Source organism: Urocampus carinirostris, chromosome 9, assembly GCF_059441175.1.
Source record: "Urocampus carinirostris isolate Australia breed hairy pipefish chromosome 9, RoL_Ucar_1.0, whole genome shotgun sequence".
Taxonomy (NCBI): domain Eukaryota; kingdom Metazoa; phylum Chordata; class Actinopteri; order Syngnathiformes; family Syngnathidae; genus Urocampus; species Urocampus carinirostris.
Genome location: NC_142357.1, coordinates 22,830,260 through 22,847,192, shown reverse-complemented (window position 1 = coordinate 22,847,192; position 16,933 = coordinate 22,830,260). Strand labels below are relative to the sequence as shown.

Here is a 16,933-nt window from a genome sequence, read left to right as displayed (position 1 = left end):
AGCAAGAAAAAAAGGAGAGGGGAGGGGGAAAATAAAAAAATGGGGGGGAAAGGACACAAGATTATATGAGAAAAGCGAAAAAGTCACTATGATTACAGGGCCAATAGGAGATTAGATTCGGCTGCTTAAAGTGATTAGGGATGAAATGATCTGCATTTATATAGCGCTTTTCAAGTCAATGAAGACTTCCCAAAGAGCTTTACATTTACCCATTCACACACACTCACACACCAATAGCGGCCGTGCAGTCATGCAAGGCGCCAACCTGCTTATTGGGGGCATTAGGGGTTCAGTGTCTTACCCAAGGAAGCTTCGACATGTAACACGGAGGAGCCGGGATTCAAACCTGCGATCTCTTGATCCCAAGACGAGCGCTCTACCTCCTGAGCTAATACCGCAAATGTAGAGGCTAAATTTCCCTATTTAGCTGTTAGATGGCGTGAGAGACTATACAAAAGCATAATTGAGCACTATATGTTGCTGTTTTGTGAGTTCCAACTTAAAACCGAGTGCTAAAAAGCACAAAAATAAAAATACAGACTACATAGACTGAAACTGACCAAACTGCACCTCCGTTGCAGCAACATGCCCAAAAATTATGTCCTCTTCCTCTAGGTGATTATATGTCAAATAAATTTCTCCACCAATGACGTGTCTTTTTAGAAGAAATGTGTTCAGATGATTGATTTGGCGGATGAGTGGTTAGGACGTTCGCGGCACAGTTCTGAGGTCATGGGTTCAAATCCAGCTACCAGCCTTTCTGAGGGGAGTTTGCATGTTCTCCCCGTGTGTGTGCAGGCTTCCTACGGGCATTCTGTTTTTTTCCCCACATTTCAAAAATATTAACTTCAGGTGAATGGGCTCCAAATTGTCCCTGAGTGTGAATGAGTGAGTTGTCTGTCTCTGTGTGACCCGCACCTGGCTGGGAAACAAGTTAGGGCGCCCCCTGCTCACTGCCCGAAGATAGCTGGGATGGGCTCCAGCACCCCCGCAACTCTCCTGTGGACAAGCAGTGCAGATAATGAATGAATGAACGAATGAATGAATGAATGAATGAATGAAAGTTTAAAAGGGGTCTGGTTGTTACCCCATTGCTATTTATTAAAAATACAGTGAGAGAAATTTATCTAAAAATATTTAGAGGATTTACCCTTCCAAAGGGCAAATTGGAAAAAGGTTTAAAGAAGATATTGACACTTTTCTCCACTGACTCTGGAACTTGAATAGATTTATTTTGTCTCTGCCCTGAGCTGAAAAATAGTTGGTCTGAAATCTCTCATTTTATAGCTGATAAGATTGACAATAGGTTGCATTTATTTCAGAGAGATGTCTGTCCCTGTGTGCCTTGCGATTGGCTGGCAACTAGTTCAGGGTGTCCCCTGCCCACTGCCCGAAGATAGCTGGGATGGGCTCCAGCACCCCGCAACCCTACTGAGGATAAGCGGTGCAGCTGATGAGATGAGATGAGATTTTACTCAGCATATATGACACAGAGACATGTAAGTTAAGGCCAAAACAAACCTTTATCGACAATCTTATCGTCATCGTAGTGAAATTCTACATTCACAAATGCAAATTCACGACTATTAAATTTTCTTTTCAATTTCAAGTTAAACAATGCATACTTCCCCAGAAGCAGAAGGCCGTTAAAACCAATACTATTTGTAAATATTTTGGAATCTTTATGTCAAGTCAAGGGCAGCACAGCGGCGGAGTGGTTAGCACGTGTGCGGCACAGTTCTGAGGTCATGAGATCGAACCTTCCTGTGTGGAGTTTGCATGTTCTCCCTGTGCTTGCGTGGGTTTCCCCCGGGCACTTCGGTTTCCTCCCACATTCCAAAAACATCCATGTCAGGTTGATTGGCCGGTCCAAATTGTCCCTAGGTGTGAATGAGCGAGTAAGTTGTCTGTCTCTGTGTGCCCTGCGACTGGCTGGCAACCAGTTCAGGGTGTCCCCTGCCCACTGCCTGAAGATAGCTGACACCCCCTCGACCAATGTTCCCTCTAATTTTCCACGGGTCTGAGCATTCACACAAAGTTGGTGAGCAACGCTTGAAACAACAGTAAGCAACCGCAATCCCAAGTGTGGCAACTAAATCATTATCAAACATATCCAAAACTTGACATCAAGTTACATTTTGCTGAGTTTCCGGCAATGCAAAATTGTTTTTCACTTTTGAATGAATTAATATTAATAATAATTGACAAATGTACTATTGCAAAGGTTGTACGGCCTACAAACGTCGTTTGTTTTTACAATTCTTTCACAAGATTTCCATTTATTTTTTTCCCTGGTATCATTTGTCGCATAATACTAACATTTTTGGGGGCTTATTTAGTCGGTTGCACGATACACAACTGTATTTAATTACATTTTTTTAGGGGAAGTACAATGTTGGCTTGATATAATTGGAAATTATTTAAATGCAACACAAACTTTTTCTTTTTTTCCCTGATGTTTCTCCTTTTTTAAAAAAAATTAAAATCTTTTTTTTTAAAATCTCATGTTTATTTTTTCCTACCTATTACTTTTTTCTTGCTTTTTTGTTCTCTATTTCCTTTGTTCCATTTTATTTTTTTTTTTCTTCTGGCTTTTTTCTGAAATTTTCCTGCTCTTTTTCTCACCTTTTGTTTCTTTTTTTTCCTCAGCTTTTCACTACTTTTTCATTTTGGTATTTTTTTCTTTTTTGCTATATATTTTCCCCCCTTCTTTTAAGTCATTTTGTGCATACTTTTACATAATGTTTGGTCACGTTGAGATTAAAGAAGCAAAAACAACCTGAAGAGCAGTTTGGGACCCGACAGAGACGGTTCTTTTTAGTGAGCCGAGCCGGAGATGCCGGTTCGCGAAAAACTCTACTGACTTTACTCAACTTCGTTCTACTTCGACATTGACTTCATAATACCGCATTTAGAACACAACGTCAGGGGAACCCGTGTATTTTTACCTTCATGCACTGTAACTTTGACTTAATTCGCTTCTGAATTAGCAATTTCGAGCCCTGATTTTTGTGAGCTGGCTATATTTTCTTGTGCGCGGAAAAGATCTGGGTAGTGCGCAACTACGCATACACGCAGCTTAGAGGGAACATTGCCCGCGACCCTACTGGGGATAAGCGGTGCAGGTAATGGATGGATGGATGGATCTCAAGTGAAGACACATTTTTTTTGTATAGCCCTTAATCACAAAATGTCTCAAAGGACTTCACAGGTTAAAATGACACCATCTCCTGATCTTAAGCAACTGTAAACTTCTTTTCTCCTTGGCATGGTTTATTTTGTTGCTTTTATTTCCTTTTTCCTGTTTTTTTCCTCTTTATTGGTATTTTGGTTTGTTGTATTTTCTGAGTGTAATATTTAGGAAACATTTTGAGATTGTTACATGGAGATTTGAATGCATATGTGCAATGAAGCAGAGATTTTCAACCAGTGTGCTGCAAAACGCTAGTGTGCCGTGATAAATTATCCAATGTCACTTTTTAAAATTATACATTTTATGAAAAATGTATTAATCATTTTCTGCAAATATTATGTCATTGTCAAGTGTCTGTGCTGTATAATCAGGGGGTATTATAAATTATATTGTAATTAAACATACTGTTCAGTGTCATTTTATAACATTTTGGGTTAGTGGTGTGCTGCAAAATTTTTCCAATTTAAAAAACATGCCCTGGCTCAAAAAAAGGTTGAAAAACTCTGCAATAAAGCATTGAAAGAAGAGAGTGTTATAGCCCTGGTGAGTAATATTTAACCACCAGATGGCACTGTGTTGGCTAATGCAAACGGGGGAAAACAGTGCCACAGAGCACAACGTAGCAGCAACATAGCAAACAATCATTAGATAGATAGATAGATAGATAGATAGATAGATAGATAGATAGATAGATAGATAGATAGATAGATAGATAGATAGATAGATAGATAGATAGATAGATAGATAGATAGATAGATAGATAGATAGATAGATAGATAGATAGATAGATAGATAGATAGATAGATAGATAGATAGATACTTTATTCATCCCCGAAGGGAAATTCACATTTCCAGCAGCATCCCTGAGCTGAGAACAATACAATGATAAAGCAAAAAGAATACCATATACAAATACCCAGTGTGACGTGCAAATGCACACTGTAGCGTGTTATATAGAATATCTAAATAGTGCTACACAGAATACATATTGCAATAAGATTCGGTAATATGCAATGAAGGTGGTGTGGTTTAATGTGGGCTTTTACTCTGCGAAGAAAAGATCTCTTCAGTCTGTCCATAGTACAAGACAGTGACAGCAGTCTGGCGCTGAAACTGCATTATGTGAGAAATACAAATTTATTGACCTATGATTTTAAATAATAATAATAATAATAATAACATTGGTATGATAGTTCATCTATTTTGCTTGGTTTTCAAATCAATTAAGTTTTTTTTTCTTACTGAATGAGGTTTTTTCTTCTACCACTGGGAGGCACTTAATATTACACACTGTCACTTTAAGAAATTCTCGTTTTTACGGACTCGGACACTTTTTGTGGATTAAGTGTGCTCATGTGTCTGTGATCATATAAACCGCAAATAGTTTACACAATAACTACCGGTACTGTTAGGTGCCCGCATGCTATAGGTATTGAACCCCTAAGAACACTTGAGATATGGAAGCCCAAGAGTGCCATAATTCAATTACTTATATGCAAATGCTCTAAACGTCATGTGGCAAACCAGGCTTTACAAAACAGCATTTGCCAAAACAGCGTTCGGAAAAACAAAAAGACATTGGGCAAAATGGCGTTTGAAATTAAAATTAAATACGTTTAAAAAAAAAAAAAAAACAATCGTGTTGAATTAAATTCTGATGACATTTTCATAAAATGTTTCGCCAAAGATTTTTTTTTAATTTAAAAGGATGTTTTTATTAATTGATCGCTTGTTTTAAGGATGTTTTTATTAATTGAATGTTCATTTTATTAATTGAATTATGGCACTCTTGGGCTTCCATATTGAGAAGCCTGTAGACTGGTTCTGAAAATAGCTCACCAGTGATGGCTAATTGTGATTTTCTGGGAATTTTTATTGATAACTTGCATGATAAATCATTTAAATACGTGATCAATTCTTCCAAATTTATTTTTCAAATCAGCCCTTATATATGACGGATTTTTTAGTGGTTGACAGAACATATTTTAATATATATCTCTTGTGGTTTAGTGTGAAAATAACATGTGAGGTGATATACGGTACTGGTAATTAAAAATGTAAAACTCAATTATACAATAATGTGTTGATAATTTCACGTATAAGTCTCACCGGAGTGTAAGTCACACTCCCAGCTAAACTATTAAAACAAACTGCAGAAATTGCGGTGCTTAAAACATCGCTGTGACCCATCACTGCTGAGCTTCTTTTAGAACTTGTCCGAGGGCTCAACCCGCGAGCATCACCGCTGGTCTACAGCGAACGTCTGTGACTTATTCGTGCCCAGAATATTCTGCAAATAAAACCTTTAAAGGATCTGCTCATCTCCTCAGCCTTGAATTAGATATCTTACCTTCTTACTACCCAAATCACACGAAAGCCAATTTACATCAATACTGTTCAGGGTGAAAATATTTTTGCGTCCGAGTTTTCTCTTTTTAAATTATGAGTTATTACTTTTGACGAAGGCAGCATGGCGGCGCAGTGGTTAGCGCATTTGCGGCACAGTTCTTAGGTCATGGGTTCAAATCCAGCTGCCAACCTTCCTGTGCGGAGTTTGCATGTTCTGCCCGTACTTGCGTGGGTTTCCTCCAAGCACTCCGGTTTCCTCCCACATTCCAAAAACATGCATGTTGGGTTAATTGGCCGGTCCAAATTGTCCCTAGCTGTGAATGAGCGACTGAATTGTCTGTCCCTGTGTGCCCTGCGACTGGCTGGCAACCAGTTCAGGGTGTCCCCTGCCCACTACCCGAAGGGGGCTGGGATGGGCTCCAGCATCCCCACGACCCTACTGAGGATAAGCGGTGCGGATAATGGATGGATAGATACTTTTGACGAATACTTCACAGTGCATATTCCAGAATTTCCATCAGCTCCACTTGTGAAGTTTTTGATAAGTTGTTTTTAATCTTTCACTGAAACAGAGAGGAAATGGTTTTTGTTTTTTTCTAAGTGTGCCTAATCGCGTTGCATTATGGATGACTTGAGCAAACGACACTCAACACCATTGTGCCACAGTCTCCTTTAGCGATATAACGCTAGAAGTGTGGAGTGAGGTTGCTCGACTTAAGTATCAAGCTTGCGCTGCGGAGTGTTAGAAAACTCCCGGAAGTCTCGCTTTATCCTGTGAAATACAGCGACATCTTGCTCGTAGCAGAAGTGTCACAAGACATTGGCTAAATTTACATGCAAGCAGTAATCTGATTGTAAACAGAATATTCTTAGTCCTGTGGTAAAAGAAATAAAATGCTGAAATAATTGTGTTATTAGGTAAATAAACCTGCCTTATAGAAACTATGTCTTAAGTCTTCATAATGTCCCCAAAACATACGGTGGACCCAGACGCATAACCTTTCACACAAGCTTTATTTTACGGGACAGACGGGATCGATACCAGATACAGGATACACGAACCGATACCAGACAGGAAGGGACGGGATCAATACCGGATACTGGTTACACGAGCAGGATACCAGACAAGACAAGACAGACGGAATCGGTACAGGATACTGGAGCATGATACCAGACAAGACGAGCCGACGGGATCACTCCCCGATACTGGAGCATGATACCGGACAGGGCAAGACAGGCGGGATCGATACCTGAGACTGGAGCAAGATACCGGACAGGACGAGACAGGCGGCATCGATACTGGATACTGGAGCAAGATACTGGACAAGATGGGACAGATGGGACAGAAAGGATTGATACCGGATACTGGAGCAAGACACCGGACAGGACGAGAAAGACGGGATCATTACCGGATACTGGAGCGAGATAACGGACAGGACAAGACAGACAGGATCAATACCGGATACTGGAGACTGGAGCATGATACCGGACAGGACGAGACAGGCGGGATCGATACTGGATACTGGTTACACGAGCAGGATACCAGACAGAGTCAAAATACAAGTCTTGCAAGTGCAGAGGTTCATTGACAGACTCACAAGGAGTGAATGAACTGACTGACTGCCTGTGAAAGATGGGGGGCATTTTTAAACGGGGCGGCAGTAGCTCAGGAGGTAGAGCGCTCGTCTTGGGATCAAGGGTTCCCAGTTCGAATCTCGGCTCGTCCGTGTTACATGTCGAAGTGTCCTTGGGTAAGACACTGAACCACTAATACCCCCAATAAGCAGGTTAGCGCCTTACATGGCTGCAAGGCCGCTATTGGAAATGTGGAGCACATTGTAAAGCGCTTTGGGAAGTCATTGACTTGAAAAGCGCTATATAAATGCAGATCATTTCATTTCATAAACCCCTCACACCATTTCTTGGTTGGAAAGACACACAAACTGACCAATTAACGTTGCGAGACACATTTCGTACAAAAATTTGGCCAGGCGACTGGACTAGCAAAAAAATAATTGTTTCTCCGTATCAAATCATCCGACCCCACAGCATGACATCAGGAAAAAAAATATTTAATTTTTATCATGCATTTATGTAAACATTTATTTACAGACATCTTTACAAACGTGTGAAATTTCAGTTTTTATATATATTTTAAACACGGAAAATTAAAGCAATTGATTACATGAATTTCCCTTTTAACCATTATATTGTATTGACAAGTGAAAATAAATAACAATAACAATAATATAATAACAAAAAATAATAATGTCCTGTCTGGACAGTTAAGCTCACTTTACAAAGAATAAAAACAGTGATATCAATAAACACAGAAAATAAAAACACACAACAAATGCAAAAAAATGAAGACTCAGTACAGGACCCAAATGCGTGACGTTTCTCATACAAGCTTCAATTTTACAGGAAATGGGGAGTCATGCACGTTAGGCAGCGGTCTGGCGTGGAAAGACAGGAAGCCAGAGACTGACGAGATCGATAGCAATTGCCCGAGCAGATATCGGACGGATGGGGTCGATACCGGACGGGACAGACAGGATTGATATTGAAACAGGATATCAAAATCACTGACAAACTAGACGGGAACGAAAACTGGAGAGAATGATAAACAAGACAAAAATAGACGGGAACAAAACTGGAAACCGATATTAAACAGGACAAAATAAACGGGAACAATACCGGACAGGAAATACCAACAGGAAATTATTTGTTATCTGCAATATGATTGGTTTTGCAACTTGGGAACTTTTGCAGATAATAAAGCTTTCTATGGGAAGCTGATTCAGGGAAAAATCTCAATTTGGCCCAAAAAATGTGAATTATGCACTAATGGTATTAGTGTGATTCTATATTATCATCATATTTCTATTTTCGTTGGGCAGGCCGGATTAAGAAGGCTGATTGGCCTTATGTGGCTTGTGGACCTTAGTTTGCCCACGCTTGCTCTAAACTCAATACACATTTGCTGGTTCACAATCACAAACTGGTGTCGGGACTCGTTTGAGTTCATGATGCTTCGAAAAGCTGTACAAATTTGAAAAAACAACTTCCGATTTGATTGAGTTATTCACAAGGGTTGGCTTTCTCTCTCTGTAGTCATTTGACTCAGCACAGAGGTGGACGGATGAAAGTCAAATCTTTGAAAGTTTGCCTTTGGTCCGTAGTCTTGCGATTGTTGAAGAAACCTCTGGCTCGCTCTTTCTTCCACTTCCTTTCGAACAACCGTTTTCTGAAAGAAAATATTTTCAAAAAACTAAATTCGTAACCATTATTGTCATTCTCTTAACAAAGCACATTTAGCTTGACGCTATCACATGTTAGAAAATGTCACAGTGATGTGCAGTCAGAGGAGGCTGGAAATATAAAGTCAAAACTATGAAATGGCTACATTATCCAGTGTCAAAATTGCTGAATGCAGCACGGTAGGGCAGTGGTTAGCGCATGTGCGGCACAGTTCTGAGGTCATGAGATCAAACCTTCCTGTGTGGAGTTTGCATGTTCTCCCCGTGCTTGTGCGGGCACCCTGGTTTCCTCCCACATTCCAAAAACATGCATGTCATGTTAATTGTCCGGTTCAAATTGTCCCTAGGTGTAAATGGGTGAGTGATTGCAGGTTTACGCCCTGCATGGCTGCATGGCCGCTATTGGTGTGTGAGTGTGTGCGTGAATGGGTAAATGTGAATCACATTGTATAGCGCTTTGGGAAGTCTTCATTGACTTGAAAAGCGCTATATAAATGCAGATCATTTCATGATTTGTCTGTCTGTGTGCCAGTTCAGGGTGTCCTCTGCCCACTGCCTGAAGATAATTGGGATGGGCTCCAGTGCCCCTGCAACCCTACTGAGGATAACCAGTGCAGAAAATGGATTGATGGAAAATTGTTGAATGTTTTCATTATAAATATTATAAACAAAATTAGTATGTGGTGTATGACTGTGCTTAGTGTCTGCAAATACAGAGCGAGGCATGAAATTATCTTGCCTCATGGCAGAGAGCAATAGTGAGAACAAGGATTTCAATTTGGCGCACACCTCAGCCCCAAACAACGGAATTAGGGATAGTATTCGAGCAGTGGTTAGCACATTCGACTAACATCCGTGAGGTCCATGGTTCCAGAGCAGGTGGAAAGATATGTTGGCCTAGAGAGTCAAGGGCACCACTAGGCTGTACTTGCCCAAGACACACCTCAGGAAATGGTGCCCCAACGATCCTAGTGGTCAAGGGAATCTAACCAACTGCCAACCATGGGCAAGCTAACAGAAATTCAAGCCATTCATTATCTTTTTTTACGTTTCAGTTTTTCTTCACAATAGATTAGCTATCAACACTTTCATTCAAAAGAAGCAGTATGCAAAATTTTACCGTGTATGTTGCGTATTACTGTGCTAAGCGTCTGCAAAGTGAGGCACACAATTCTCTTACCTCATGGCAGAGGACGATGCTGAGAGTATATATATTCTAATTTAGCGCTGTCACGGTTGCCATGGCGCCCAATTGGCTCTGCCCGTGTGGCGCCAGCAGGGGCCTGTTAACAGATTGTCTTTCTGTCTATTTTAAGTTCAGTGCCGTCACGCTTCCTTTGTCAGTCCGTCAACGAACCTCTGCCCCGCAAGACGTGGGTTCTGACTTGGTCCTGTTTTCCTGTTGGTATTTCCAGTCCGGTATTGTTCCCGTTTATTTTTGTCCTATTTAATATTGGTTTCCAGTTTCGTTCCCGTCTATTTTTGCCCTGTTTATCATTCTCTCCAGTTTTCGTTCAGGTCTTGTTTGTTTTCGATATCCTGTTTCTTTATCTACCCTGTCTGTCTGTCCCGTCCAGTCCGGTATTGACCCCATCTGTCCGATATCAGCTCGGGCATTTGGAATCGATCTCGTCGGTCTCTGGCGTCCTGTCTTTCCACGCCAGACCGCTGTCTAACGTGCACGACTCCCCATATACCGTAAAATAAAAGGTTTGTGTGAGAACGTCACGCGTTTGGGTCCTGATCCTGTTCTGGTTCTTGACAGGCGCATGCTTCAATCCAAAAACCATTGAATTTGTGATAGTATTAGCAAACTAACAGAAATTTGAGCCATAACATTTTTTTTTTCTTGTTGCATGGACTTTTTTTCCACAATGGTGGATTACATATGGATTGATGCTTCCATTTCCTATGTAGTAGCACATATACTTCATTTATAAGTTAAGGCAAGACAATAAAATGTATTTTGTTTTTATACTAGTTTATAAAATGTGCTTTTAACCTGCCAGTCAAATGATGATTAAGATGTAGGTTACTTTTTGTAAATCGGACCGTGCCTCATCAGTTGCGAACCTCCTTGCAAGTCACTCCATTGATGTTTCATCAAAAGTAGCATCATTGTTGTAATGGCATCCATCCATTTCCTGCACCGCCTATCCTCAGTAGGGTCGTGGGGTTGCTGGAGCCCATCCCAGCCATCTTTGGGCAGTGGGCAGGGTCACCCTGAACTGGTCACACAATGACAAAAAACTCACTCGTTCATACACATTGAGGGACAATTTGGACCGGCCAATTAACCTGACACGTATGTTTTTAGAATGTGGAAGGAAATCGGAGTGCTTGGAGGAAGCCCTTGCAGACATGTGGAGAACATGCAGACCTTGCACTGGGAGGCTGCGATAGCTGGAATTGAACCCTGGGCCTCTGCACTGCTAACCACCCATCCGCCATGTCATTACAAACTACAGTGGAACCTCGGTTCTCGACCATAATCCGTTCCAGAACCCTGTTCAAAAACCGATTTGTTCGATCACCGAAATCATTTTTCCCATTAAAAATCATGTAAATCGTTTTAATCCGTTCCAACACCCTGAATGTTTACCTTGAATGTTTAACGTAAACATAAAGCTAACCCAGGCTAATCGTACGTTGGCGTTATCGCAATCTTCCGTACAAAAGATTACGCTAACATGAACGTGTAAAAATAATAAAAATCAGGTCGTTTACAAGTCATTTAGCACCACAACAAGTGGTGAGCGGTTCATTGGAAAGGGGGCTCCGTTCCAACACCCACATAAAGCTAACCCAGGCTAATCGTACGTTCGCGCTATCGTAATCTTCCGTACGATAGATTACGCTAACATGAACGTGTAAAAATTAAAAAAAAGGATAAAGAAAAGAATTATGGATAGGATTTCTTACCTTTGTGGTGGTCAGCAGAAGGCGCAGGTGGACGGCCGTTGCTTGCTTATAGCACTCCCTCCCTTAGCCACATCACTAGATTTCACAGCCTCCTTATTCTTTAGTATCGTACTGATCGTACATTTAGCCATGCTGTATTCCCTAGCAAGATCAGACACTCGCACACCTCCTTCATATTTTGCTATTATTTTTTTCTTAAATGCAATAGTTGTACGCACTACTTTTCTTTTTTCACCTGTAGCAACTTTGCTGCTTGCACTGACTTTCTTCGGAGGCATAATAAGGGGCTAAAACACCCGCACGCCGCTCAGCATCGCACCCTAGCGTACGCACTCACGCATTACCAGCATTCGAATTCCGATTTTTATGATTTCTCGAAATTTTTGGTCGTACTCCGAATTGTTCGAACTGCGAGGCGTTCGAAAACTGAGGTTCCACTGTATTGATTTCTATAATATTATATTATATTATATAATATATATATTTGTTACGTATAATAATTGGTGTCAACAAACCTATTAAACTTTACCTTGATTTGTGCTCCACTGTGCAGAGCGTCATTGTTAAGCACATTGCTGTGCTGCCAGCACCAGCCCACCTCACCCACGTAACATTGTTTGCGAAGAGGAGGGGGCGCATGAGGAGGCGCCCTCCATAGGTAGGACACACCGCTCGTGTTCTCAAGGGACACGTGGGGCCGTTTGGACTTTGGGTGGTCGTCACCGGTACCTTCTGGACCTTGAAAAAAAACAAAAGTTTTCGTATTGTAATTATAGTGTTGAGAACATCAGTTATGGTAAGATAAAATAAATCATACGCTGCAATTTACATTTTTCGTAACATACAGGGTGTTCCAAAATCTTTAGGCTACCCCATTTTGTAGACTAATTGTCATGATGACTGATTAGTTTCAGCTGTGTCCGCTCGTTTGGCGCCAGCTGCTGCGGGCAACTTGATTGGTTCCCCGTCCTATTTAAGCTCACTCCTTTTACCCGCCTGTTGTCAGTCCATCAGTGAACATCTATCTCTACAAGGCTAGCACTTTGACTCTGACTCCCGTCGGTCCCACTTTTTGCACCCGTTTTCCACCCGTCCATTCCTGATTTCCCCGTTTGTCTCCGGCACGACCTGTTTTTTGACCTCGACCACATTTTGCTCTTCTGTCCCGGCTTACGACCCGTTTTTGATCCCGACCACGTTTTGCCCTCCTGTCCCAGCTATTGACCTGTTTTTTCCATCCTCGACACCACAATCTCCCGCTCCGGAAGATCCACTTTTGCATTCTTAACATGTTCCGATTCTGTGAGCGGCTTGCTTCCCGCGTCCAGCGAGCACTGGATGTCAGCGCTGCCTTTCCTTTTTCCCTTAATAAACTTGTGGTTAACGTTACGCATCTGGGTCCTAATTCCGTTCTGGTCGTGACACTAATTTTCAGCTTGTGTAGAAATGTTTTTTCGCGTAATGTTTTGGCATTTATACTTTTTTCTGGTAAATGGTATTACCAAGAAATATTCCGATTATTTTCTGAGACAATGCGTCTTGAAGATAGCGTGTCTTTTCTTTGTCACTCTTATCTGTGACAACATCAGATGAACACCAGCGCCCACGCAGACCAGTCGCCATATTGTTTTTGTGTTATTTAGTTGAAAAGAATACGCTTATTTTAAGTTTTGGTAAATTATGTGGAGAATAGCTAGGAGTTGTGTTGCAGGTGGATGGATAGATAGGTAGGTAGGTGGATGCAGTAACGGTACAACGAAAAGGTGAGAAGCCAAAAATGGGCCAAACTGACAAAAAGAGAACACGGTGACCTGCAGACGGCAGGCAAGTCGGGAGCAATCAACAAAAGGCAGCCACAGCCTCTGCGGAAAAACCCGAGGCTGGACGAAAAAAACACGCAGAGCGCACCAAGGCTAACTGTCAAACAATAACAAAAAGTGGGAAAGGCTATAGTGACAAACTGAGAATAGATCAACGGACAGAGAAAAAAAATGGCGTTAACACCAGGCTAGCCTACCAAAGCTAATGGGTGCCTACCGGGAGCAAACAAAACAGGAAAGCCATCAGCAGCCCCGACGCTAACTGGGAACTAGCCGGACAAATAATACCCACCGCAACACACGTGGGGAAAAACAACTAAAAAAGCCAAACAAAGGGACGCACGCTATAACGGCTGCAGGTAAACTTACCCCATGCAGCTATTGAAGGTCGTAGCACACAACTTTGACCAAACAGTCACAAGGTCCCCAATGACTGGGTAACCAAAGTTCCAATTTCTCCAAGCAGAAATAAGTGGTATGTAATCACTGTTCACTACAATCGCTGTCTGTTTGGGGGCTGCCCTCACATATTGTGTTAACAAGATTCTCCTTTTGAAAGTATTCCTTTAATGACACCACAGCTCCACAGGAAACAAGCCTGATGGGTCAAATTTGACACGAAGTTTCTCGAGTTACCCAGCGTGTGGGATATTTTGCTACATATTTGCATATTAGTTTCAGGAGCGAGCAGCAGCAAGTCAACTGCAGGAGAGAGAGTGGGAGAGGTGAGAGGAGAGAGAGTGGGAAAGGTGAGATGGCACAACATTCATTTGGACAGGTAACTTAAAATTAGTTTTACCTGGTTATATCAGTATTATTTTTCCCCCCATTTTATTAACACTCCACTTATTGAAACATGAATATTTTGTTTGTTTGTTTGTTTGTTTGTTTGTACATGATTCAATTGTTTGTTTGTTTGTACATGATTCAAATTGAATCTTTTCTTCCGGCGCCGTCACTAATGGCAGCCACTCCAGCAGCTCCCGTGTTATTTTCGATTGTTCTCGATTGTTCTCAGCTCAGGGATGCTGCTGGAAATGTGAATTTCCCTTCGGGGATGAACAAAGTATCTATCTATCTATCTATCTATCTATCTAATTGTAAGGAGGAACACTACACGTTCTGTATCTACATAGAAAAAAAAATCAAATCTTTAGAGATGAAGCCAAGTTTCAAAGAGTGACAAAGTTTTAAGTCCACCTTTGCAGAGGGCTCATATTGAAAAGGACAAACAAAAAAAATATTTTTCTGTGTAAATCCAAACAACAAAACCCATGACCTTCAACATAAATTGTATTATGTTTTATTTAAATCCATCAAGAGGTTTTTGAGATGTGGGCAATTAAAATTTTGAAGCGAGACTTTGTGCATGAATAAACCGCTCCAATGATCGCATTAGTTTTCCGTTTCGGTAAAAGTTTGTCACTTCTGGTTTTAAACAAGCAGACATTTTTGTATCAGTGTTTTAGTTTTAATAGAGGCGGATTTTGTTTGTGTGTAAAAATAGAGTGTGTGGTAACATTTATTGATTTTTAACGTCAAAGGGTTAGCATGTATGGATATTTTTGGTTCCTAAATGAGACACACTGTCCCTTTAAAGTCCACTCAAGTTGTTAATGATCCTCTCCTGTTGCATAACCGACTCAGTTAATAAAGACTTGAAATGAAGTCACTGATGACTTGGTATTTATTACCTGTTAAAATTATCCGCTGTCCTGGTGGAGTCCCTTTGTTTTGCATGGTGTCTTCCTGGCACTAAAATTAGTTTTCTAGGGTTCATGAACGCAACCCGCCAGGAGATGATGTAAGCGGAGGCCTTCTTCTCTGTGGCCATGGGTCATGGTCGGTCGTCATGGGAACGGGACTGCTGGTGGCCTACTTTACTTTGTGACAGGAGGGGGAATACTACGTAGGTCGAACTTTGTAAACGACACAAAGCAGTGAAGAGTAAATGACGTTAACTTCTGTCAACGATTTTTCTTTTTTTCATTCAAAGCAGAAAAAAATTGCGTGTGATGAAAAGAAACTTCCAAACTACTTCTGGCTTGTTCCAATTTTCGTCGCAGGGTGGTGCTAAGACATGTTTTTTCCGACTCTAAACTGCGCCCCTCTCCTTTCTTGTTACATGGACTCACCCTTGAGCTTCCTTGTGTGATGTAAGCATGGCAAGACAGGAACCGCTAAACCGGAAATTTAGAATGCCTCTTTCAAATTAAAATAACGCTTCCTAAATCAAAATGGGCGCCATTGTTACGAAAACACATTACAGTATTATGAAACACACTTGAATTTATTCAAAGGCATCACTGAAATTTACCTTTTATCAACGTAATGGCAACTCATTACCATAACTTTGATTTAGTTTTAAAATGCTTTGTAAATTAAATTGACGGATAGCTATAATTTCACGAGGCCACTGTATGAAAAAACATTCTCACGAGGCCAGTTTAGTAATCCAATAGCATAAGAAGTGTGCCTTAGATGAAGGGCTGGGGGTCTTTTCGGAGGCTCACAATTAAATCATGATTCGAGGATGTAAGATTTGATTATAAAACAACTAACAAGGTTTCTCCTCAATATTCTTTCCTTCACTACGATTTAAGGTCTTGTCGCGTTTATTAACTATCCATTTGTAGAAAATATAAAATAAAAAAGCAAAACAACAATTTAATTCATTTCCACTACAATTTATGTAACCCAGGCAAACTCGTGCAGAGTGGAAAGTGGCAAAATAGCATACAAACACTAATTCAAAATATATGTAATACTGTGTACTTTATAATAATGATTCAAAAGTATTTCTTATTTTTGGAAAATGTTTACCTGAACATGGGGACTTCATTGTTAGATTTCATATATATATATATATATATATATATATATATATATATATATATATATATATATATATATACACAGTAGAAAGGAGCTTAATCTTCTTTAAACGTCTACAAAGACACCCAGGTGATGTTTCTTTTAATTTTGTATTTTATGTATTGCCTGACACAGTGTGTCCGTGATTTTAAAGGAAATGTGTGTAGTATTTAGTGCCTCCTAGTGGTACAAAAAAAACTTTCATTCTGTAAAAAAGCACCTTGATTTGTATACTTGGCAAACATATAGAAACTATCATGGCAATGGTAATTTTTATTTAAAAAAAATATAGGTGGAGACATTTGTATATCTTTCAAATAGTGGAATCTATACCTAGAAGTCGCCGTCACGTTTGCCTGGCTGCTACTCAGTGAACATTTCGCACTGGTTTTCATTAGCATTTGACAGCAGTGCCCTCTGTTGCTCAAATATTTCACACGGGAGCTTTAAGTAAAATAACATCAGGCTGGGTTTCCTCAATGTTCTCAGGTTGATTAATGGTAGTCAGAAAATAC

General features: G+C 40.6%; 1 protein-coding gene across 1 annotated transcript; it reads right to left on the bottom strand.

Moving 5' to 3' along the window:
* Nucleotides 1-7,598: 7,598 nt before the first annotated feature.
* spmip2 (sperm microtubule inner protein 2) lies at nt 7,599-15,428 on the bottom strand. The gene is made up of 3 exons (XM_088343274.1): nt 15,239-15,428; nt 12,254-12,462; nt 7,599-8,789 (listed from the first exon to the last, which is right to left on the bottom strand). The coding sequence occupies exons 1-3, from the start codon at nt 15,282-15,284 to the stop codon at nt 8,628-8,630; spliced, it is 417 nt and encodes a 138-aa protein (XP_088199400.1). The 5' UTR covers nt 15,285-15,428; the 3' UTR covers nt 7,599-8,627.
* Between the last annotated feature and the right edge of the window lie 1,505 nt (nt 15,429-16,933).